The sequence below is a fragment of the Oncorhynchus clarkii genome, chromosome 5, assembly GCF_045791955.1.
Source record: "Oncorhynchus clarkii lewisi isolate Uvic-CL-2024 chromosome 5, UVic_Ocla_1.0, whole genome shotgun sequence".
Classification (NCBI taxonomy): Eukaryota; Metazoa; Chordata; class Actinopteri; order Salmoniformes; family Salmonidae; genus Oncorhynchus; species Oncorhynchus clarkii.
This window is the reverse complement of record NC_092151.1, coordinates 81347700-81373971: the sequence shown is the minus strand read 5'-3', so window position 1 is coordinate 81373971 and position 26272 is coordinate 81347700. Positions and strand designations below refer to the sequence as shown.

General features: G+C 42.4%; 1 protein-coding gene across 1 annotated transcript; it reads left to right on the top strand.

Moving 5' to 3' along the window:
* Nucleotides 1–1382: 1382 nt before the first annotated feature.
* LOC139410246 (alanine aminotransferase 2-like) lies at nt 1383–15291 on the top strand. The gene is made up of 11 exons (XM_071155720.1): nt 1383–1607; nt 5718–5807; nt 5967–6075; nt 6237–6370; nt 6563–6806; nt 9132–9211; nt 10848–10984; nt 11207–11381; nt 11553–11708; nt 11907–12019; nt 14812–15291. Exons 1-11 carry the CDS (start codon nt 1503–1505, stop codon nt 14909–14911), a joined length of 1443 nt encoding a protein of 480 aa, XP_071011821.1. The 5' UTR covers nt 1383–1502; the 3' UTR covers nt 14912–15291.
* The last annotated feature ends 10981 nt before the right edge of the window (nt 15292–26272 follow it).

Genomic DNA, 26272 nt, shown 5'->3' with positions numbered 1-26272 from the left:
AAACATCATGCTTTGGGGCTGTTTTTCTGCAAAGGGACCAGGACGAGTGATCCGTGTAAAGGAAAGAATGAATGGGGCCATATATCGTGAGATTTTGAGTGAAAACCTCCTTCCATCAGCAAGGGCATTGAAGATGAAACGTGGCTAGGTCTTTCAGCATGACAATGATCCCAAACACAACGCCCGGGCAACGAAGGAGTGGCTTCGTAAGAAGCATTTCAAGGTCCTGGAGTGGCCTAGCCAGTCTCCAAATCTCAACCCCATAGAAAATCTTTGGAGGGAGTTGAAAGTCTGTGTTGCCCAGCAACAGACCCAAAACATCACTGCTCTAGAGGAGATCTGCATGGAGGAATGGGCCAAAATACCAGCAACAGTGTGTGAAAACCTTGTGAAGACTTACAGAAAACGTTTGACCTCTGTCATTGCCAACAAAGGGTATATAACAAAGTATTGAGATAAACTTTTGCTATTGACCAAATACTTATTTTCCACCATAATTTGCAAATCAATTCATTAAAAATCCTACAATGTGATTTTCTGGATTTTTTTTTCTCATTTTGTCTGTCATAGTTGAAGTGTACCTATGATGAAAATTACAGGCCTCTCTCATGTTTTTAAGTGGGAGAACTTGCACAATTGGTGGCTGACTAAATACTTTTTTGCCCCACTGTATTTGTCTATGCCATCCTTCTGTGTGCCCACAACACTATACTCTGTGGGGCAATATGGTGCATGTGTTGCTGTGTATATGAGAGCACACGGGCGAATTCACTATTCATTTGGGGAAAATGATTATTTTACATAGGTTCTGTTTCATATGAACTTCCTCCAAAACCACATTCAATTTATTTCTTGCTGAAGATGTTTTTGTACTTCTTGTACTAATTATTTTCAGAAAATTCAACGTTTGTCTGGCTGGTTGGTTAGCCTCAGTCTGTCATACGACCCTGTCCAAGCTCACAGACCCGAGACGCACAACCAAAGTCCAGAATTGGGATAGCTCTAACCTATCCCTGTGCTGTGTCTGAGGTGTGTAAAAATATAGCTGAGAATGACAAATACCCAGAACATTATTAATCATTCCAAACAAGGTGTAAGGAAATGGTTGCAGCTGAAACTAACTGAAGGAGCTTGGTAAATGTATTATTTCCAGGACTGTATACATCTGTCTCAATCCTAAAGTGAAAAATTAAACTTGAAAATAAAACATTAAACAGAAACTTAACACTGTGCTCCTAAGTTTCAGCTTGTATAAATGGTTCTAGACAATTGAGGGTTTGGAATATAGGCAGTGCTGAGGGTTTTGGGGTGTACATAGACAGAAAGAGACTACTTTTTTTCTGTCTATGTAGAAAGTGCTTGGAGGTCTATGTAGAAAGTGCTTGGAGGTCTATGTAGAAAGTGCTAGTTGAGGGTTTGGTGATCTATAGACTGTGCTATTTGGGGGTTTCTGGTCGATAGACGGTGCTAGTCGAGGGTTTGGAGGTCCTGTCTGGTGAGGGATGTATTCCCTGAGAGAGGTGAACCCCATGCTGAGAGGGATAAGAGTCTCACCACAGTGGGCGCTACAGAGACGTTCAGAACAGATCACTGCACTACTCCAACAGGTGAGTCACTAACCATGTTTCAATCCAACCATTTAATGAGGAAGAATGACTTGATGCATGAAGAAAGTCACGACCAGGCTGAAACAGGAAATGTTGGTAAAATTGTAGACATTTTGGTGGAATCTTTTGTCTGTAAAATGTATCATGTGATAAATGGTCGGTGGAAATGCCTTGATGAGCAAATATTGATATAATAACCATCATATCGAATTAAACTTGGCGTCACTCGATATGTTGTGTGGTCCTCCCAGTACGACTCAGGAAAGCATGCAGTTTATTAGGCTAGAGATTAAATAAGTTATGATGAACTTCACAGGGTGGTGAAAGTGCAAGATGATGAGCTTGATGTTCCTTTCAAATAAATATCAAGGGTCTTATTCTGGTGATGCTTTGTTTTTAGTTTGACAAATGAAAAGAATCTTGCTCTTATCCATACAGAATCTCATGTAGACTAGCCAACCCGCACTGTATCTGCGAGCTGTTGGCTAGAGCACACATGCCAAGACCAGAGTGGGCACATTGGATATTTAAAAACTTCCTAGGGCTAGACCCCTTCTCCATTTCCTGTCTGAATGACATGCTCAAAGTAAACTGCCTGTTGCTCAGGCCCTGAAGCCAGGATATGCATATAATTGGTACCATTTGAAAAAAAAACACTTTGAAGTTTGTATTAATGTTAAAATAATGTAGAAGAATATAACAATAGATATGGTAGGAGAAAATCCAAAGAAAAACCAACCAGAATTGTTTTTGAGAGAGACCATCCTCTTAGAATGGCAACTATGAGGTAATTTTGAAAATTAGCTCCCTGGATACAATTCCTTCCACAGGGTGTCAGCAGTCTGTTCAAGGTTCCAAAACTAAGAAATACCAGTTTTAGTACAGGGGCACAGATCAGATCACTATTTGTGAATTATGAAACCTGTGCCGATGGAAAAATATTTTGATGTGGGGCGCTGTCGTCAAACAATCGCATGGTATGCATGGCATTCGCTGTAATAGCTACTGTAAATCGGACAGTGCAGTTAGATTTACAAGAATTTAAGCTTTCAATTGATATAAAATAGTAATATACAGTTTACAGACACTTAGTTTGGAGTCATTAAAACTTGATTTTCAACAACTCCACATATTTCTTGTTAACAAACTATAGTTTTGGCAAGTTGGTTAGAACATCTACTTTGTGCATGACACAATTTTTCCAACAATTGTTTACAGACAGATTATTTCACTTAATTCACTGTATCACAATTCCAGTGGGTCAGAAGTTTACATACAATAAGTTGACTGTGCCTTTAAACAGCTTGGAATATTCCAGAAAATTATGTCATGGCTTTAGAAGCTTCTGATAAGCTAATTGACATAATTTGAGTCAATTGGAGGTGTACCTGTGGAATTATTTCAATGCCTACCTTCAACTCAGTGCCTCTTTGCCTGACATCATGGGAAAAGAAAAATAAATCAGCCAAGAAATTGTAGACCTCCACAAGTCTGGTTCATCCTTGGGAGCAATTTCCAAATGCCTGAAGCCACCATGTTCATCTGTACAAATGATAGTACGCAAAATTAAACACCATGGGACCACGCAGTCATCATACCGCTCAGGAAGGAGAGTCTGTCTCTGTTCTGTCTCCTAGAGATGAACATACTTTTGTGAGAAGTGCAAATCAATTCCAGAACAACAGCAAAGGACCTTGTGAAGATGCTGGAGGATACCGGTACAAAAGTATCTATATCCACGGTAAAACGAGGCCTATATCGACATAACCTGAAAGACCGCTCGGCAAGGAAGAAGCCACTGCTCCAGAACCACCATTAAAAAAAGCCAGACTACGGTTTGCAACTGCACATGGGGAAAAATATCATACTTTTTGGAGAAATGTCCTCTGGTCTGTTTAAACAACAATATAACTGTTGTGCTGCTGTGGAGGAAAAAGGGGGATGCTTGCAAGCTGAAGACCACCATCCCAACTGTGAAGCACGGGGGTGGCAGCATCATGTTGTGGGAGTGCTTTGCAGCAGGAGGGAGTGGTGCACTTCACCAAATAGATGGCATCATGAGGGAGGACAATTATGTGGATATATTGAAGCAACATCTCAAGACATCAGTCAGGAAGTTAAAGCTTGGTCGCGAATGGGTCTTCCAAATGGACATTGACCCCAAGCATACTTCCAAAGTTGTGGCAAAATGGCTTAAGGGCAACAAAGTCAAGGTATTGGAGTGACCATCACAAAGCCCTGACCTCAATCCCATAGAAAATTTGTGGGCAGAACTGAAAAAGCGTGTGCGAGCAAAGGAGGCCTACAAATCTGACTCAGTTACACCAGTTCTGTCAGGAGGAATGGGCCAAAATTCAACCAACTTATTGTGGGAAGCTTGTGGAAGGCTATCTGAAATGCTTGACCGAAGTTAAACAATTTTAAAGCCATCGCGCGCCATCGTGCATAAATGTATTTTGTCCCCTCACACCAAACGAGATCAGGTTAAAATATCAAAACAAACTCTGAACCAATTACATTCATTTGCGGACAGGTCGAAAAGCATTAAACATTTATGGCAATTTAGCAAGCTTGCTTTTGCTAGATAATTTGCCCTGGGATATGAACATTAAGTTGTTATTTTACGTGAAATGCACAAGGTCCTCTACTCCGACAATTAATCCACACATAAAACGGTCAACCGAATCGTTTCTAGTCAACTCTCCTCCTTCCAGGCTTTTTCTTCTCTTGACTTTATATTGTGATTGGCAACTCATATATTAGGTGTATTACAGCCACTGACCTCATTCGTCTTTCAGTCACCCATGTGGGTATAACCAATGAGGAGATGGCATGTGGGTACCTGCTTCTATAAACCAATGAGGAGATGGAAGAGGCAGGCCTTGCAACCAATCTGCGTCACAAATAGAACTGACTTCTAGTTTAGCCCTTGGCAACGCAGACGCTTGTTGGCGTGAGAGAGCAGTGTGGGTGCAATAATTTAATAATTTAGATTACTGAATGTATTTTTCAACGCTCGCACACGCAACGCGAACAGTGCAGTCAGCCTGTAACTGACCTAAGACGAGTTTTTACTAGGATTAAATGTCAGGAATTGTGAAACTGAGTTTAAATGTATTTGGCAAAGGTGTATGTAAACTTCCGACTTCATCTTCATATATGTGTGTGTGTTTTAATATCCATCATTTTTATGATTGATTATTTATTTGAATTGCGCGCCCCCCAGTTCCACTGGAAGTTTTCCTGCTAGGGGGACGCCTAGCCCTTATTAAAGGTTTTAATGCAACAGTTTTTGTGACAACCATCAGAGTTGAAAATGTGATTGAAATCTATTAATACTTTTTTTTCATTACATGGGAATTTAACCGCAAGTATTTTTTTGTTGCACTGTCTTCATGTGCATACTTATTTATTTTCTTGAGAAATATTTGTTTTAGGCATTCAATTCTTCACATTTTGCAATGGTGAGAAGAGAAAATGTTGCTATTGGACTGTATAACACATCATGCAATTCAATTCATTTTGCCATAGGGAAGAGAACCAACTTGCAGTTTTCTAACCATTTTGAAATGACTTATGTCATATTAATGACATCTGCGTGAGAGAGAATAGTAATTCAAACTCTCAACAGTAAGTTGAGACCCCAACTGAGTTTTGTTGGGGGCTCCCTAGCAGCCAGGGACCCTAGGCGATTGCCTATGTTATGCCTGGGTCCGGCCCTGCACACACCATAAATATATATATTTTTTATTCAGGTTATCAAACCAGGATGTGGGTTTTAATTTCTATTAAATGTTAGCTTTCTCCAAAATGATTACACTGCATATAACGTGTTGAAGGATAGATTTAGTCATGTCATACTGATGCATCAATGTAATGATCACGCTGTTAAATCCACTTCTTGACATGCCACACGTGTCAAATGGATGGATTATCTTGGCAAAGGAAAAATGCTCACAAACCGGGATGTAAAGAAATTTGTGCACAATTTGAGAGAATCTTTATGTGTGTATGGACATTTCAGCCCATGAAACATGGGACCAACCCATTAATTGTTGCGTTTATATTTTTATTCCATGTAGATAAGTCCCCTTTCTGTCTTCTCTACAGGGAGAGCAGAAACCATTCAAGGAAGTTATTGACATTAGCTCAGGTGATTCACACAGGACCGGGATAAAACCAATCTCCTTTGTGCGACAGGTGTGGTCTCTATCTTTCTGTCTCACTCCCCCACTCGCTCTTCTGCCCTCTCTTTCGCTCACTCACGCTCACTCATCTCTGTTCTGGCTGTGGATCTGTCTATGACCAAGTATCTTGCAGTCTCTGTCTTCAGCTCTGTGTCTGTGTGCTGTCTGTCAGGTCCTGTCGGTCTGTCTGTACCCTGAGCTCCTGCATGATGACACACTTCCTGTGGACGTCAGGCAGAGAGCCCAGAGGCTGCTGGGAGAGTGTGATGGGGGCAGTGTGGGTAAGTTGGTTGTTTATGCGTCATACTCATCTCATCAGGCAGTGAATACAGCAGTAGGCCTACTTATGGTATGTTTGGTTTAAATGATGTTAAAGGGTATATTTGTTTTAGTGATTGATCTGGTTGGTTGATTGATTCATTAATTGGCTGTTTTGTAATAGGTTCATACACAGACTCCTGTGGTCTGCCTCCTGTTCAGCGCAGCGTTGCAGAGTTCATCACTGGTCGAGACGGAGGAGTGCCTTCCTATCCCCACAACATCTTCATCTCTGCTGGCTCACAGACAGCTCTGAAAGTAAGAATATAACAACGCCAGATCTTCACTCAGATGTCCACTGTAGACTTCTATTTTCAATAGATATATTGGTAAGATTTTACAGCCTGCAGGTATAATGCACTATGATGCAGTTATAATGCATAGTAAGATTTGTGATGAGCATTTATGACGCCCTTATTATTCCCCCTCCTCCACACGACCCTTCTACAGGTGATGCTAAAGCTGTTGGTGAGAGGGAAGGGTGTGTCCCAAACGGGTGTGTTGACCCCCCAGCCCTACCCCCACACCCTGCCCATGCTGCTGGAGGAGGTAGGGGCTGTCCTGGTGCCTTACCAGCTGAGTGAAGAGCAGGGCTGGGCCCTGGAGCCAGGGGAGCTGCACCGAGCCCTCACCGCCTCTAGAGAGCACTGCAGGCCCAGAGCGCTCTACGTCAGCAACCCTGGTATCCCAACTGGTCTGTAGTCAAGTTCGGATGTCATTGTGTGCAATGCTTTAAATTGATTTTATTAAATTATAAGCTATTAAATTGTCTTAGTAGTTTGAAGTTTAACAAAGTCTTGAGTCCATAGGCCTTTCTATAGATCCCATTTAATCGTAGCATGCTGGGCTCTAGCCTTTTGGGGGCCTTAAGTGAGATTCAGTTGACATCGGAGGGAAAAATGTGTTAATTTCCTGTAGTTCACACATTTTGCTCTGCTGCTTACACATTTATGCAGTTTTAAAGCATGTTTTCAGCAGTTCTACAAATTTTGCCATGAGGCGGGGATAGGTTTTTGCAATTTTATAACAAATTTCATGCAATTCTACTAATTTTGCAATGGGGCAGAAATACAGTGTCTTGCGAAAGTATTCGGCCCCCTTGAACTTTGCGACCTTTTGCCACATTTCAGGCTTCAAACATAAAGATATAAAACTGTATTTTTTTGTGAAGAATCAACAACAAGTGGGACACAATCATGAAGTGGAACGACATTTATTGGATATTTCAAACTTTTTTAACAAATCAAAAACTGAAAAATTGGGCGTGCAAAATTATTCTGCCCTTTTACTTTCAGTGCAGCAAACTCTCTCCAGAAGTTCAGTGAGGATCTCTGAATGATCCAATGTTGACCTAAATGACTAATGATGATAAATACAATCCACCTGTGTGTAATCAAGTCTCCGTATAAATGCACCTGCCCTGTGATAGTCTCAGAGGTCCGTTAAAAGCGCAGAGAGCATCATGAAGAACAAGGAACACACCAGGCAGGTCCGAGATACTGTTGTGAAGAAGTTTAAAGCCGGATTTAGATACAAAAAGATTTCCCAAGCTTTAAACATCCCAAGGAGCACTGTGCAAGCGATAATATTGAAATGGAAGGAGTATCAGACCACTGCAAATCTACCAAGACCTGGCCGTCCCTCTAAACTTTCAGCTCATACAAGGAGAAGACTGATCAGAGATGCAGCAAAGAGGCCCATGATCACTCTGGATGAACTGCAGAGATCTACAGCTGAGGTGGGAGACTCTGTCCATAGGACAACAATCAGTCGTATATTGCACAAATCTGGCCTTTATGGAAGAGTGGCAAGAAGAAAGCCATTTCTTAAAGATATCCATAAAAAGTGTTGTTTAAAGTTTGCCACAAGCCACCTGGGAGACACACCAAACATGTGGAAGAAGGTGCTCTGGTCAGATGAAACCAAAATTGAACTTTTTGGCAACAATGCAAAACGTTATGTTTGGCGTAAAAGCAACACAGCTGAACACACCATCCCCACTGTCAAACATGGTGGTGGCAGCATCATGGTTTGGGCCTGCTTTTCTTCAGCAGGGACAGGGAAGATGGTTAAAATTGATGGGAAGATGGATGGAGCCAAATACAGAACCATTCTGGAAGAAAACCTGATGGAGTCTGCAAAAGACCTGAGACTGGGACGGAGATTTGTCTTCCAACAGGACAATGATCCAAAACATAAAGCAAAATCTACAATGGAATGGTTGAAAAATAAACATATCCAGGTGTTAGAATGGCCAAGTCAAAGTCCAGACCTGAATCCAATCGAGAATCTGTGGAAAGAACTGAAAACTGCTGTTCACAAATGCTCTCCATCCAACCTCACTGAGCTCGAGCTGTTTTGCAAGGAGGAATGGGAAAAAATGTCAGTCTCTCGATGTGCAAAACTGATAGAGACATACCCCAAGCGACTTACAGCTGTAATCGCAGCAAAAGGTGGCGCTACAAAGTATTAACTTAAGGGGGCTGAATAATTTTGCACGCCCAATTTTTCAGTTTTTGATTTGTTAAAAAAGTTTGAAATATCCAATAAATGTCGTTCCACTTCATGATTGTGTCCCACTTGTTGTTGATTCTTCACAAAAAAATGCAGTTTTATATCTTTATGTTTGAAGCCTGAAATGTGGCAAAAGGTCGCAAAGTTCAAGGGGCAGAATACTTTCGCAAGGCACTGTATATATTTTTGTCATTCTAAAGCTAATTTCCTGCAATTCTATACGTTTTGACATGACTTAAACCATGATATCTGAGTGAGAGTGCCTAACAAAATAAATGGGGGGGCCCCCTGTAGGTCAGGGCCCTGACTATTCTAACTCTCAACAGTAAGCGGCCAGGGTCCCTAAGCAACCACTTATGGCACTTATGCCTCAAGCCGGCCCTGGTATTGTGTGATAGCTAGGTGTTTTCTTTGGCAACATGCCCATGAAAGTTTCCTGTGACATTTTATCTTTAAGATGATATTATCACTATCTCACCATACTGTCATTTTCCCTCCCTAACAGGTCATGTACAGAGCAGGAAATCTATAGAATGGGTGATTCAGTTTGCTGCAGAAGAGAGGCTCTTCCTATTGGTCAATGAGGTGATATTGATAATTATTGGAGATCAGGGGGTCATTTATAACCGTTGCGTAAATTGCACACTAAGTATCTGCATGCGCCATTTCTGAAAGGACTGCACAAGTACAAACATATTGAGAATTATTAACTTGGTGCATGCCATACATATGCATTTTTCCCGTTATAAATCAAACCTGTCCTGAAACTGTGGCTCGTTAATGAGCACTAAAATGCTGATCATTCACCTTTCAGGATAACAATAACGCCATTATTTGTTGTATACTTTGGAAGTATTCGAATTTAGTTTTCTAAAGGCAATATCAAACTTGATCAAATAGCCTACATTTATTTGGAGGTGATGGAAGAATGTTCAACGTTTTCAGTGACACTTGCTGTAGGCCTAGGCTATCTAACAGACAAAAAGTTTATGAAAGACAACCACAATTGCAAATTGCTATGGACCTGTAAACAGACCGTTTGAATTTAATAGGGCCTAGTGTTATGCGTTGACTTTTTGTCCAACTTATGCTGCAGTGGGGAATCCTAAAACATTGTCTACTTATAGTGGCAGCCTACACACAGATCAACTGTCTGTTCACCTGTTCAATTCTACTGTATGTTATAAACCACGCTTCCTTTCTGATGCATAGAGCAACATACTTGAAATAATAGCGTATCTAATAGGCCCAATTAAATCAGAGAGGCGCATGGTAATTTGTGTAGGCTAAGGCTACTTCGGGAATATGAACCCACCATTGCCAGAAAAGGTGAATCATTTATTCTGCAATGGTTATGAAAATATGTATTATGTCTATAAATGCAATATTGTTTACTGGAGAAATTTGAAATGACAGTATTTAGACGTGATCTACCTTTAATAAACTGCACTCCGGAATAGATGACATAGAGAAAAGTACTTGAAATAGCTTATCTATTTGCTACTGTGAAGTGGGTCCAATTAAACGAGAGATGGGACGAATATTATCCTTGTTGTAGGCCTGTGCTACCTCGTGAGTTTGAAACCATCACAGAAAGGGTGATGAATTTATTATGCAATGATCATGGAAATGAAATAAATAGTAGCCTGGGAAATACAGCAGATGCCCTTTTCTAATTATTTTAAAATGCAAATATAAACTAAATAGATTTTCTCTCTTCTCACTAACGGCAAATGATTGCATCTTGTTATTAACCTGTATATTCTTATAAGTGTGTCCATCATAGGCTATTCCCCATTTTCACAAAATACCAATCTACTTGCCTGCTTTCAATGCTTAACTTCCACCACTAGAAACTGTGTGTATACATGGTATAAAGTTTGCAGGATGGTGAGCACATGGTCACATCAAGTTTTATAAATGCCAGTTTTTGTGTGAACTGGCACCAACTAGTTTTGGGGTCTTTTTTGTATTTACAGTTTATAAATGAGGTCCTGGGGGGTAGGCTGTGGGTGCAGGTTACACAGGGTGTCCAAATATCAGAACTACACTTTTGGTTTGGTAGTGCATGAAAATAACACCTGGTAGGTCTACTTTACAGTTGCCTGAACACCTGTAACACATTAGGATGAGCAGTGGGAGAGAATAGGCTTTTCTCTATGTCACTGTCTCTCACTTTTCCAGCCTTCATCTCTTTACTTGTCCTTCCTGCTCTGTCTAGGTGTATCAGGACTGTGTGTATGGGGAGGGCATGGAGTTTATGTCCTATAAGAGGGTCCTGTTTGAAATGGGTCAGCAGTACTCTGAGATGGTAGAACTGGCCTCCTTTCACTCCATATCCAATGGCATCATGGGAGAGTGAGTCTTGCAGTAGATCCACTTCATCCACATACTATAGTTGGCCATGTCACCAATGTCTGGAGATGATTTATTAAATGAAAAACCAAAATGTTTACAAATTAAAGGCAAATGCTTAGACCTAATGATTTAAAATCATTGTAGCTTTTCTGCCCTGTTAAACTGCTGTGTCCCCTATGTGCCCTATGCCCTTCGGCTCCTGTTCCCCCTGGCTGTGTGTAGGTGTGGGCTGCGTGCGGGGTACATGGAGCTGGTGAATGTGGACCCAGCAGTGATGGTGTTTGCTAAGACCCTCCTGTGTACTGACATCAATGCCCCCGTCACAGGACAGATCGCCCTAGAAATAATGGTTAACCCTCCAAGACCTGGAGACCCCTCCCATAGCAAGTATACACAGGTACTTATGAGTAAGGAATTCCTGCATTAGTCACAGTAGTCTCCAAAAATTCTTAGTCTCATATTAACTCAAATGTTAAAAACGAGGTAATCATTACACATGTTCAGTATTATATATTAGCTGTGTTAAGGTGTGATGTGTTAGTTACTGCTCTCTCTGTCTCCACCAAAGGAGATTCTGACCAATCGGATCACCCTGGCCCAGAATGCTCAGCGGGCTTGGGAGTTTCTGATTGGTCTTCCGGGGGTGAGCTGTCAGCCAGTGACGGGAGGTATTTTTATCTACCCCCGTCTGAGCCTTCCCCCTGAGGCAGTGGAACAGGCCAGGGTGGGCACACAGACTTCCACTATACCCCTCTGTAGCACCAATACACTGCTGACCTACACATGACAACAGTAAAACTAATATTGCAGTACTAACCTGCAGGTTGTCAAATTATGTTAGGTTAGCTGTCTTTCATCAAGTGTCATCTACTTCTTCAGTTCATCTACTTCTTTTTTTTTTCTCCGCTTCCTCTGTCTGTAGTCTGACGGACTGGAGGTAGACGTGCTATACAGTCAGAGCCTACTCGATGAGGAGGGTGTGTGTGTGGGAGCAGGGTGTGAGCATGGGCAGAGAGAGGACAAATACCACATCAGGTAATTGTGAGTGTGTGCAGAGGCACATGGGCACACAGGGGCACACAGGGGCACATGCCCCCTCAGATATGTTTTGTTAAACAATAGTGCTCAGCATCAGCAGCATGGCTACCACAGCATTCTGTAGCGATACACCATCCCATCTGGGTTGAACTTAGTGGGACTATCATTTGTTTTTCAACAGGACAATGACCCAACATACCTCCAGGCTGTGTAAGCCATGAAATGGACTTGGTCTTTTACCAAATAGGGCTATCTTCTGTATACCACCCCTACCATGTCACAACACAACTGATTGGCTCAGCATATATATTCAAGCATGTATATCCCATCTCAATTGGGTTGAGTCTGGGTGATTGTGGAGGCCAGATCATCTGACGCAGCATTCCATCACTCCTTGGTCAAATAGCCTTTACACAGCCTGGAGGTGTGTTGGGTCACTGTCCTGTTGAAAAATAAATGATAGTCCCACTAAGGTCAAACCAGATGGGATGGTGTATCGCTGCAGAATTCTGTGATAGTCATGCTGCTTAAGTGTGCCTTGAATTATAAATAAATCATTGAAAGTGTCACAAGCAAAGCACCATCACACCTCCTCCATGCTTTACAGTAGGAAACATACATGCAGAGATCATCCATTCACCTACTCTGCAACTCACAACACAGCGGTTGGATCCAAAAATGTCACATTTGGATTTTCACTGGTCTAATGTCCATTGCTTATGTTTCCTGGCCCAAGCAAGTCTTGTCTTATTGGTGTCCTTTAGTAGTGGTTTCTTTGCAGCAATTCAACCATGACGGCCTGATTCAAGCAGTGTTTGAGGTGCAGTTAACACTAATGAACTTATCCTCTGCAGCAGAGGTAACTCTGGGTATTCCTTTCCTGTGGCGGTCCACATGAGAGACAGTTTCATCATAGCACTTGATGGTTTTTTTGACTGCACTTGAAGAAACATTCAAAGTTCTTAAATGTCCGGATTGACTGACCTTCATGTCTTAAAGTAATGATTGACTCATTTCTCTTTGCTTATTTGAGCTGTTCTTGCCATAATATGGACTTGGTCTTTTACCAAATAGGGCTATCTTCTTTATACCACCACTACCTTGTCACAACACAACTGATTGGCTCAATCTGTAATGAACACAAGGGGAGACGGAGCTGGTTTCAAGCGCAGGGCGCAGCAGGTGTTTATTGCAAAGGACCACAGGAGGAGGCAGGTAGCTGGGTCCAGGGGTAGGCAGAAGGTTATATACAGGAGGAGGCAGGTAGCAGGGTCTAGGGGCAGGCAGAAGGTCATACACAGGAGGAGGCAGGTAGCAGGGTCCAGGGGCAGGCAGAAGGTCATACACAGGAGGAGGCAGGTAGCAGGGTCCAGGGGCAGGCAGAAGGTCATACACAGGAGGAGGCAGGTAGCAGGGTCCAGGGGCAGGCAGAAGGTCATACACAGGAGGAGGCAGGTAGCAGGGTCCAGGGGCAGGCAGAAGGTCATACACAGGAGGAGGCAGGTAGCAGGGTCCAGGGGCAGGCAGAAGGTCATACACAGGAGGAGGCAGGTAGCAGGGTCCAGGGGCAGGCAGAAGGTCATACACAGGAGGAGGCAGGTAGCAGGGTCCAGGGGCAGGCAGAAGGTCATACACAGGAGGAGGCAGGTAGCAGGGTCCAGGGGCAGGCAGAAGGTCATACACAGGAGGAGGCAGGTAGCAGGGTCCAGGGGCAGGCAGAAGGTCATACACAGGAGGAGGCAGGTAGCAGGGTCCAGGGGCAGGCAGAAGGTCATACACAGGAGGAGGCAGGTAGCAGGGTCCAGGGGCAGGCAGAAGGTCATACACAGGAGGAGGCAGGTAGCAGGGTCCAGGGGCAGGCAGAAGGTCATACACAGGAGGAGGCAGGTAGCAGGGTCCAGGGGCAGGCAGAAGGTCATACACAGGAGGAGGCAGGTAGCAGGGTCCAGGGGCAGGCAGAAGGTCATACACAGGGGGTCCAAAAGGTCCAAAAGGGCAACAGTACAGGCCTGCCTCACTATCACACATGGGAGGAGTAAACACAGCACTCCAAAAGTGTCACATTACAAACAATACCTCACAATGACGCGGTGCAAAAAAACTGAACTAAATACTGTGTGATAATGATGATAATGTGAACAGGTGATTAGAATTCAAGTGATTGGGATCTGGAGAGTGAGCTGCGTTCAGTGGATCGATGTGTTTGAGGAGACGTTACACAATCATTGTAGAAAATAGCAAAAATAAAGAAACCCTTGAATGAGTAGGTTTGTCCAAACTTTTGACTGGTACTGCATATTTTTCTCTGTAATACTACTTGCCACCTAGTAATTGTATGAAGTTGTCTTTAGCTAGCCCAAATAGGTTCCCAACCTCATAATTAGCTACAAAGACACTTGAGGCTGTCAATAAAGTTAGACAGCTTGTATAACTATCTTAATTGTCATTCCTGCTGGCAAGGTTGGTAGACTTTAGAAAAGCAAGCAATTTCTAAATGTACTGAATAAGACTCAGTCCTTTCATTCTTTACCTAGATTTTAGGTTTAGTTTCTTTAAAAAAACAAAATACAGAGAGCACAAGAGCTATGCTTAGATATACAGAAAAATAAACGTATTCTTTTATTTTTTTACATATAATTAAGCTTAATGATTGTTTGTTTGAAAAACGCAAAAAAAGTTATGGACATGGGGGCCTACGATTTGCCCTCTCAGATTTTTGTGGTGCATGACACCCCTGAGTGTGTGAGATTAGTACATTCAAATGTTTGTTTGTGTGTCATCCCTCCCAGACTGTGCGTGCTGACCCCCTCTGCCACTCTAGAGAAGGTCCTGGCATGCCTCGGCTCGTTCCACCTGCACTTCCTGGACCAGTTCTCCCAGCATGCTTAGGGACCGAGAGCCACAGTCTGCCACAGACATCTCCAGGACAGGGAGCTGGACGTTCTGAACACATTCTACTGGACATCTACCAAAGAGAGAGACGAAGGCCCTATAAATTATTGATCATGGGGAACCTCTGAGTAAACCAATGTAATAGGTCTGGACTCTATTTCGCATAAAGTAAAAAATTGTCACACAGCTTAGTTCATTTTTTGATTTGTTATATTATTTTCACTGCATCAGGGATATCATACACAGATGTTTCTGCTTTACAGCCTTCAGGTTGTGTGTAGGTGCCTCTGAGTAGCAAAAAGCAGGTTGGTGATTATTGTCATGAGTCTGCATTATGCATTATGAATGCAAAGACAGGATAGACAGCCATTGGAAATGGCACATTATGCTGTCTCAGAAGAATGCTTCCATCTTAGAAGGATGTAGAGAATATAGCTAATCAGAAGAGAACCAGTGTGCTCTCCCAGAAGCTTGGATGGTGTGTAAAATCTGCAAATTCAGACAAATAAAAATGTGGAATGGGTCATCACTCTAAAATATGTTGCTTAAAGCTTACTTCATTATTCAATTATAATTATTGTCACTACATCAGGGACAGCACACACATACGTATTGGCTTTACAGCCATCTTCAGTGTGTAGGTATAATAACAAGACCACATCAATCAACACAGTTACGTGAGTATGATTGCCATTTTATATCAGAAAACGTAGAAGGGGAAATGTTTACTATTTTCAGAACATAAATGGCTAGCATATTTTTATTCACTGTAGAAATTACAACCCAACAACTTCTCCAACTCGGTTGAGGCGCAGAATATGGAAAGATACTGGAGGGATACACTTCTCTGCCTCCACAAGGAAAGCGTGAAAGTGCAGATACTCTGAATTACATTCTGACACTTGAATAGTTCACTGCCTGTAACTACAGTGTATCAGCCAGAACAACTTTAATGTCTTCAGCCAGCTCTCCTACAAAATATGAAGAACATATTGGTCTTATGTGTCAGTGCATTCATCCGACGCTGTCGTTAAAAAAAAATCAGACTGCGCCTTTGTTTTTACCTGTGTGTTATTAATGAATTTGCACATTTTGAGATGTTGGACAAAGATGTTGGCATTTGCAAAAGCCATATCCTCGGCATTTACATTTTCCCATGTATTTCTAGAGCGAATTAAAATGGCTATATTGTTCTGAAATAGGCTACGTTTTGTTAAATTAAATTTCTATTCCCTTATATAGTTTAATTTATTCGTTGTCTGTTAAATATAAATGCCTATGTTAATTTGGTGCACTAGGCTAAAGTATAGGCTGCTGATGAGAATTCTTCTTCTTCGGGATTTGGTTGGCAGATCGCATCAAACTTTTTGGTGCATACACCGCCATCTACTGTACTGGTGTACTGGTGTGTGAGGCCATTCATAAAATATGTGTAACAGTTTTCTAGGTGTGAAGGAGAGTCGGACCGAAATGCGGAGTGTAGATTGCGATCCATGTTTATTAAACTGAAGCAACACAAATCTAAATACAAACACTACAAAACAATAAACGTAACAAAAACCGGAACAGCCTAATACTGGTGCACAAACACACAGAACAAGGACATCAGGACACTAAGGACAATCACCCACGAAACACTCTAAGAATATGGCTGCCTAAATATGGTTCCCAATCAGAGACAACGATAAACACCTGCCTCTGATTGAGAACCACTTCAGACAGCCATAGACCTAACTAGAACACCCCACTAAGCTACAATCCCAACACACCACATAAAAAACCCCATGCCACACCCTGGCCTGACCAAATAAATTAAGATAAACACAAAAATACTTCGACCAGGGCGTGACAATATGGTAATGCAAAAATTGTATTACGGTAATACAAAATTGGGGGAAAAGGAAAATTGTACTGTCAACTATTAGCCCTCTCTAAAAAAAAATATTTAAACAACACCACCCAATTCCACTATTTAACCCTATCTAACCCTACTCCAGACCAACATAACACTACCACTCAACACCCCCTCAGCTGTTCTGCAGTAAATCTTCACAATCCCAAGTCCTTATCTGACGCTGCCACCACAGTCTTCTATTTTCTGTGACTTTCCATCCATTTCTGCAGTACAATGAACAACCATGGCTATAAATGCTATAAAGCCCACTTCACTGAAACACATTCTTCCCATCACTCTCTGGTGGTCTCTGCCTACTCACAGGAATCCTCTCAGGATCCCTCATCCTGTAACTGTAATGCTCCGGGTGTTGTGGGTGTGGAGTCAGACGCAGGAGACAGAGAGTGCAATGCTGTGCTCTTTAATGCACAAACGCACCACAGGGGGATCCATGTTTGGGGCCGTTATTGTTGTGAGCACCCTGAAATACACGACCAGGAAACAAACACGTTCCTCTACATACAGAACCGAAGGTCACAATGATTAATCCCGCACAACAAACAGGCGGGCCGGCTGTCTAATAAAGCCCAACTAATCATCACAAACAGGTGCTACCAATAAACATACAAGGAGGGGGAGGAAAGACAATCAGTGGCAGCTAATAGGCCGGTGACGAAGACCGCCGAGCGCCACCCGACCGGGAAGGGAAGCCACCCTCGGTCGGACTTGTGACAGTAACCATCTTCCTCTACCACTCTCTTTACTGCTTTGGCATATGACACTTTCTCTTCTAATCTAACCCTGGCAACCTAAATCTGCATTTCTCTCAATGGACCCCTCCGATCTCCAGCCCGCTGGGCACCCCCATAACTATCGCACACAACTTTCTCCACCGATACCACACATTCCCTCATCTCATGCCCTCCTGCACACTTCTCACATCTAGGCATCTCCCTCCTACACTCTGCTGCAACATACCCATAAACTTGTCATCTAAAACGCCATAGTATTTTCAGAACAAAAGCTCTAACTGACACTTCCTACCTTGACCTTATCTGGCAAAGACTCCAAACTTAGCATGACAGACATTCTTCTCTGTTTCCCTATGCTCTCCACTGGATCTACGTCTCACCAAACGGCGAGCGTCACATACACCAGGAATCTTCCATTTCAACTGCTCCTCCTCAACACTTATCACTCCTTTCATCGGGGCCCTGCTCCAGAGAGCAAAGCAAGTCACAATTCTTATCCCTAATCGTGTAATCCGGAGCTCCCGCTCCCTCTGGTTGGAGGAAACACAATAAATCATCACGAATCCACTCCGAGTTATCGTCACCAATTCAACAGTCCCCAGCCTCTCCTCCAGTCAACCTATCCTCCACCCAGCCTCTCCTCCAGTCAACCTATCCTCCACCCAACCTCTCCTCCAGTCAACCTATCCTCCACCCAACATCTCCTCCAGTCAACCTCTCCTCCACCCAACCTCTCCTCCAGTCAACCTATCCTCCACCCAACCTCTCCTCCAGTCAACCTCTCCTCCAGTCAACCTCTCCTCCAGTCAACCTATCCTCCACCCAACCTCTCCTCCAGTCAACCTCTCCTCCACCCAAACTCTCCACCAGTCAACCTATCCTCCACCCAACCTCTCCTCCACCCAACCTCTCCTCCAGTCAACCTATCCTCCACCCAGCCTCTCCTCCACCCAACCTCTCCTCCGGTCAGCCTGACATCACATATGGATCACCCAAAATTCAAGGATCCATTCTCTCTAGAAATCACACTCCCACTGGGCCAGAATCACATTTATCATCCTCGGTACAAGGCCTGATCTCGGCGGTCCTCAGCACAGGTACTTCATCCTCACTCTCACCAGGTTCCGTCACTGAACTACTGGAGCCCGTATCCCTCTTTTTGCACTTCACGCACACATTCTTCACCTCACTATCTCGCTCTAAACTCAACTTCTTCTCAGCAGTCATCACTGAACCTGCCACCACACTTAATTCATCCTCACTCGTCACATTCAATTTCCTCCTCAAGCTCTTCCAAAAGTTATGTGAGATCCTCCATTCCATATTCACTCAAAACATGTTCCACTTTTCTCCTTTTTTACTTGTCCTCCATCTTGTCCTTCACCAGATCTCCCAGAAGGCTGGTGCAACGCCCAATAAAAATGTATTCAGAATTGGTTCCACTTTCTTCTTTCTTTTCTTGTCTGCCATCTTACCGCATGTGTGTGTGTGTTTATAACGTCACTGTGCTATGACTGTGTTATACTATGCCCGTCTTATGACTGTGTGTTTTGACCATGTCTTCTCCCCTGTAGCTGTCGGTCCCATTGCCAAATAGCTGCAGAAGACCCTGCTGCCTGTGGTGGCCCATAAGACCTGCAGCCAGAGTGTGTCATGACGTGTCATGACGTTGGCCTGGGGGTAGGTTTATGACAGTCGTAAATACCTCTTCCCCCCTCTTCCCCCCTTCCCCCTTTCCTCTCTCTATCCTACTGATGTGACATTTGAAAATCCATTGGTTAACATAGAGATTCTGGGAACATCAGAAGGTGGGGGGAAATGAACTATATTCTGGTAATCTGACCAGTAGAACATATGCAGTGGTACTTAATGAATATGATGTCAGTTCGGTTGTCAACTGAGACATTCTCATCAATGATAGGATGACATAAACTCCACAGTGGAAAGTCTGCACATTGTATTTATCGGATTCACATGGAATTGTTGTTCAATTTAAATGTTTGAATATAAAATTATTGGTGAAAAGATGACATGTAATTTTAGCTTCCAAATGAGAGATTTGGGTTTTCATAAGGTTAGGGCTCTGCTCAATCAGTGACTCGCCCCTGTGAAGAGACATGGGCTGTAAACTATGAAAACACACCCTTCTCCCTCCACTATATAAAGCCTTGACGACAATGTAACCTCCTGGTCCGTGGATGTGAGGACGAAGGTCCATACGTTAACAGGACTAACATGTCAGCTGTTCAGGGTACATTAGGATGACGATCCGATGTCAGAATGGTTCAGATAATAACTACAGAATGAAGCCAACCTCAGCGTGAGCTTTGGTTGTGAATGGTATGAACTTTGAACTCTTATTCACTACAGAAGTGATACCTCCTAGCCTTGAGTTAGCAACAGCAGCTGCAAACGTGGACTAGGAAAGAACAGACAGAGTATCACGTCTACCACAACGACATTACTGCAACGTATACAATTTATCAGCAGAGACATTCTTCAAGGGATTAAGGACTCGGCTGGGCAACACGGCCTTCCATCTACCACCAACCTACCGAAGCACCGCTCAGAGTAAATATTGATTGCATTTTCCTTTTCCAAATGGGCGGTAATTTAGAATGCATAAGATACTGTATTTACGATAGCATGGCTCCTCCCTTTGTTCCTCAAGTCTTCCCGCTCTTTCACTCAAACCCAGACCCCTTTTCTTTTGTGTAACCAGCTGTCATTTCTGTTCCGTCCGCTAGGGACATTTTCCTTTATGATATAATTTGTAATCAAGGTATGATTCATTCTGTGTATATGTAATTCTGTGGGATTAGTTAGGTATTAAGTAAATAAATAATTAAACCCAATTTTGTATTGCTGATTCAACTTGTTAGCCAGGGTTCGTGAAGATAACCAAGAATTTACAACTTTCAGATGAGACTGAAATAAGGTGACGATTAATATTGACTGCTATTGATGTAAAATATTACTAGGTCTTTAAGAGTTTATTCGGAAGATAACAGCTCTATAAATATTATTTCGTGGTGCCCCGACTTTCTAGTTAATTACATTTACATGATTAGCTCAATCAGGTAATATAATAATCGCTCTACCTCTTTTTCTCTCTGTATTTCTCTCTGTATCTCTCTCTCTCTCCCTCTCTTTCTCTGTGTCTCTCTCTCTCTGTCTCTCTCTCTCTCTCTCTCCCTCTGTTTCTCTCTGTATCTCTCTCTCATTTAGTTTGTCTCTGTATCTCAATTCAATGCAAGGTGCTTTATTGTCATGGGAAACATATGTTAACATTGCCAAAGCAAGTAAAGTAGATAATATACAAAAGTGTAATAAACAATAAAATCAACAGTGAACATTACACTCACAGAAGTTCCAAAAGAATAAAGACATTTAAAATGTCATATTATGTATATATACAGTGTTGTAACGATGTACAAAGTGAAAATAAATAAGCATAAATATGGGTTGTATTTACAATGGTGTTTGTTCTTCAATGGTTGATCTTTTCTTGCGTCAACAGGTGACAAATCTTGCTGCTGTGAGGGCACACTATGGTATTTCACCCAGTAGATATGGGAGTTTATCAAAATCGGGTTTGTTTTTGAATTCTTTCTCTCTCTCTCCCTCTGTTTCTCTCTGTTGATCTCTCTCACACTCACTTTGTTTCTCTCTGTATCAATCTCTCTCTCCCTCTACCTCTCCTTCCCCCTCTCGATTTCCGCCTCTCTTCCCCTCTCTCTCTCTCTCTCTCTCTCTCTCTCTCTCTCTCTCTCTCTCCCACAGGGGGACTTTGGGGGTCCTCGGAATTGTAAGGGTGCTGGTGGTAAATGGTTTGTCCGTAGTGTGACCAGCTTTATGTCGTCCCATGGCTGTGACACCCTGAAGAGGCACCAGCAGTCTTTACTCGTACCTCCTCTTTCACTAATTGGATCACCAACGTGAGTCTCCTTCCACCTTTCAAACACAGGATCTTTGTACAAAATTATAATTATTGAGCTAATAATGTTTGGGGGGGCTCAAGAAAGGAAATGGGTCAGTGTGGGCGCCTTGAGGAAAAATAATGGGCTGGTGTGTTACTAATGTCAGGGCTCATTTCTGGTCCCAGTCCACCCCTGCACACCATTGTTCAAGTATATCATTCAAAGACACAATTCTGGTATTAATGGCAGTTGGTGTAGTTGACATGACAGTTCTTTTTTGCAAATGAGCCAAGCACATTATTTTCAAAGTCTATATTCTCTAATGGTTCACTCTCCCTTGTTTTTTAGCTGATTGTGGACTACAGGAAAAGGAGAACCGAGTACGCCCCCGTTCTCATCGACGGGGCTGTAGTGGAACAGGTTGAGAGCTTCAAGTTTGTTGGTGTCCACATCACCAGCAAACTAACATGCACACCAAGACACACCAAGCACACCAAGACAGTCGTGAAGAGGGCACGACAAAACCTATTCCCCCTCAGGATACTGAAAAGATTTGTCATGGGTCCTCAGATCCTCAAAGGGTTTTACAGCTGCACCATTGAGAACATCCTGACTCGTTGCATCACTGCCTGGTATGGCAACTGCTCAGCTTCTGACCGCAAGGCACTACAGAGGGTAGTACATCACTGGGGCCAAGCTTCCTGCCATCCAGGGCCAGGCGGTGTCAGAGGAAGACCCTAAAAATTGTCAAAGACTCAGCCACCCTAGTCATAGACTGTTCTCTCTGCTACCGCATGGCAAGCGATACTGGAGTGCCAAGTCTAGGTCCAAGAGGCTTCTAAACAGCTTCTACCACCAAGCTATAAGACTCCTGAACATCTAATCAAATTTTTACCCATACTATTTGCATTGCCCCCCCTTCCTCCCTATTTTACACTGCTGCTACTCTCTGTTATTGTCTATGCATAGTCACTTTAATAACTCTACCGACATGTACATATTACCTAAATTACCTCGACTAACCGGTGCCCCAGCACATTGACTCTGCACCTGTACCCCCTGTATATAGCCTCGCTATTGTCATTTTATTGCTGCTCTTTAATAATTCATTGTTACTTTTATTTCTTATTCTTATTTTTTTTTATTGTTATTATTTTTAACTGCATTGTTGGTTAGGGCTTGTAAGTAAGCATTTCACTGTAAGGTCTACTACACCTGTTGTATTCGGCTCATGTGACCAATACAATTAGATTTGATTTGAAAGAGTTAGTTGATTTACTTGCATGTGACAGAACACTAAATTATTGCTGGTGCCATCAGATAACATGGTAGAAGTGGCACTGATTATATCCTGGCAAAGTGCATCAGCCAATTCAAATTATTGAGGTAGTTGGACGAGTTCCAACACATTTTTATGCATGGAAGTGTCCTTAACATACATAAGACCAACAACATGTCCTGGCGATCAAAGCAACTATCACGTGTGTTTGAGTGACTGGTGAAATGACTTGACGTAGATTTTTTGCTAGGCTTTGAAAATTTCCCCCGCTTTGAAATGTTGATTTATTCAGAAAAACAATATAAATGCAACTTGCAACAATTTCAAGATGTTACTGAGTTACAGTTCATATAAGGATATCAGTCAATTGAAATACATTCATAAGGCCCTAATCTATGGATTTCACATGACTGGGAATACAGATATGCAACTGTTGGTCACAGACACCTTACAAAAAAAAGTATAGGTGTGGATCAGAAAACCAGATAGTATTTGGTGTGACCACCATTTGCCTCATGCAGCGTGACACATCTCCTTCGTATAGAGTTGGTCAGGCTGTTGATTGTGGCCTGTGGAATGTTGTCCCACTCCTCTTCAATGGCTGTGCGTAGTTAATGGATATTGGCGGGAACTGGAACATGCTGTTGTACACGTTGATCCAGAGCATCCCAAACATGCTCAATGGGTGACATGTCTGGTGAGTATGCAGGCCATGGAAGAACTGGGACATTTTCAGCTTCTGGGAATTGTGTACAGATCCTTGTGATATGGGGGCCATGCATTATCATGCTGAAATATGAGGTGAGGGCGGCGGATAATTGACACGACAATGGGCCTCAGAATCTCGTCACGGTATCCCTGTGCATTCAAATTGTCATTGATAAAATGCTATTGTTTTCATTGTCAGTAGCTTATGCCTGCCCATACCACAACCCCACCACCACCAAGGGGCACTCTGTTTAATAACATTGACATCAGCACGTGGGCTGCGGTTGTGAGGCCGGTTGGACGTACTGTCAAATTCTTTAAAACAAAGGTAGGCAAATTACATTCAATTCTCTGGCAACAGTCTGGTGGACATTCCTGCAAGCAGCATGCCTATTGCACGCTCTCTGAAAACTTGAGACATCTGTGGCATTGTGTTGTGTGACAAAACTGCACATTTTAGAGTGGCCTTTTTGTTGTCCCAAACACAAGATGCACCTGTGTAATGATCATGCCTTTTAATCAGCTTCTTGATATGCCACACATGTTAGGTGGATGGATTAATTTGGCAAAGGAGGAATGCTTACTAAGAGTGAGGTAAACAAATTTGTGCACAACATTTGAGAGAAATACATTTTTTGTATATATGGAACATTTCTTGGATCTTTTATTTCAGCTCATGAAACAAGGGACCATCACTTTACACATTGTGTTTATATTTGTTCAGTGTACATGTATTGTGTTAGAATGCAGTCTTGACTTGTGACTAAAATAGATGCTGGCACTCATTTTTGGTGCTGGTATTGTTTTTGTTTAGGTACAGGAACTGTACAATACTTTTGATATAACATATTTTTTTAAAGGTGCAGGAATTCAAGCAGTAGAACATTTGAGGTGCCGGTACTCAGCTATGGTGCCCAAGTAAAGCGCTGTAAGTGTGTTGAAAAGGCCTACAGCCAACAACATGAAAATGTATTTAATTTAATAAGGAACTACCTCTTCAGCCTTGCACACAAACACACTGCTATTGCCTAATAATCATATTGCATAGGCTATATTACATGGACGTGTACACCTAAATGTAGGGCTACAACGTTTTATAAGCTATGCATTATTATAATCATCCACTTCTTCACATGTTTTGAATCGAGCATCAAGGACCGGCAATGAACTGTTCTTTCCTCAACAAAGAACACTTTCCCCCCCAAAAAAATCTTGTCCACCCCCCCCCCCCCCCCCCCCCGGGTGCTCTACACAGGTGATTCAAATAATCAAAGTTTGACAATGAATTGGTTATTTGAATCAGCTATGTAGTGCTAGGGCAAAAATAAAAAACATGCATGGGGGGTTTGGGAAATCCTGGGTCAAGGATGCATCAGTGCAATATTGGCACAAAACATATTGTTACAGACCAAAGGATCAAGTAAAACAGGGGTGTCAAACTCATTCCATGGTCTAGTGTCTGCGGGTTTTTAGTTTTTCTTTTCAATTAAGACATAGACAACCAGGTGAGGGGAGTGAGGGGAGTTTTTAACTTCACTAGGGTAGGGGGCACTATTTTCACTTCCGGATGAAAAGCGTGCCCAAAGTAAACTGCCTGCTACTCAGGCCCAGAAGCTAGGATATGCATATAATTGGTAGATTTGGATGGAAAACACTCTAAAGTTTCCAGGACTGTTAAAATAATGTCTGTGAGTATAACATAACTGATTTGGCAGGCGAAAACCTGAGAAAAATCCATCAAGGAATTGGGATTTTTTCATGTTTGTAGTTTTCTATTGAATGCCATTACAGTCAATTGACTTAGGACTCAAATTGCACTTCCTATGGCTTCCACTAGATGTCAGCAGTCTTTAGAAATTGTTTCAGGCTTGTATTCTGAAAAAATGAGAGAGTAAGACCACTCTGAATAAGTGGAGCCTACAGTGTCCCAGAGGTTTTTCATGCGCGCAATCTTGTTTACCTTTTATATTGATGACGTTATTGTTCTGTTGAGATATTATCGATTATTTAGGCTAAAAACAACCTGAGGATTGATTATAAACATCGTATGACATGTTTCTACAAACTTTACGGATACTATTTGGATTTTTCATCTGCCTGTTGTGACTGTGTTTGAGCCTGTGGATTACTGAACAAAACGCACAAACAAAAAGGAGGTTTTTGGATATATCAGGGGCTTTATCGAACAAAACAAACATTTATTGAGGAAATGGGAGTCTTGTGAATGCAACCATATGAAGATCATCAAAGGTAAGTGATTCATTTTATCGCTATTTCAGACTTGTGTAACTCCTCTACTTGACTGGTAACTGTTTGTAATGATTTGTCTTCTGGGCGCTGTTCTCAGATAATCGCATGGTATGCTTTCGCCATAAAGCCTTTTTGAAATCTGACACCGTGGTTGGATTAACAAGAAGTTAATCTTTAAACGGATGTGTAACACTTGTATGTGTTATGAATTTTTCTAATGAGTATTTCTGTTTTTGAATTTGGCGCTCTGCAATTTCACTGGATGTTGGCCAGGTAGGACGCTAGCGTCCCAAGTAACCTGGTGAGGTTAACAAATAAGTCACCTTAATTCATCGATCAAGTACAAGGGAGGAGCAAAAACCCGCAGACACTCGAACCTCCATGGAGTTTGACACGTGAAGAACACCTTGAATTTGTAGGTTAAAGTATCCCTCCAGTGGCCAGGGTTGACTTATTTTAAGAAATGCCATTGGTTGGTGGATATAAAGTTTAACATCTTTCACAGGCTGTCAAAGAAGTTGTACCAGATAGAAGCAGTAATGACTGACACAAATT

Excerpts from the sequence above, each read along its gene's own strand:
- LOC139410246 (XM_071155720.1), top strand. The coding sequence starts at position 1,503 with ATGTATTCCCTGAGAGAGGTGAACCCCATGCTGAGAGGGATAAGAGTC. Across the intron at positions 1,608-5,717 it reads TCACTGCACTACTCCAACAG|GGAGAGCAGAAACCATTCAA; the intron begins GTGAGTCACTAA and ends TCTTCTCTACAG. Across the intron at positions 6,807-9,131 it reads CAACCCTGGTATCCCAACTG|GTCATGTACAGAGCAGGAAA; the intron begins GTCTGTAGTCAA and ends CCTCCCTAACAG.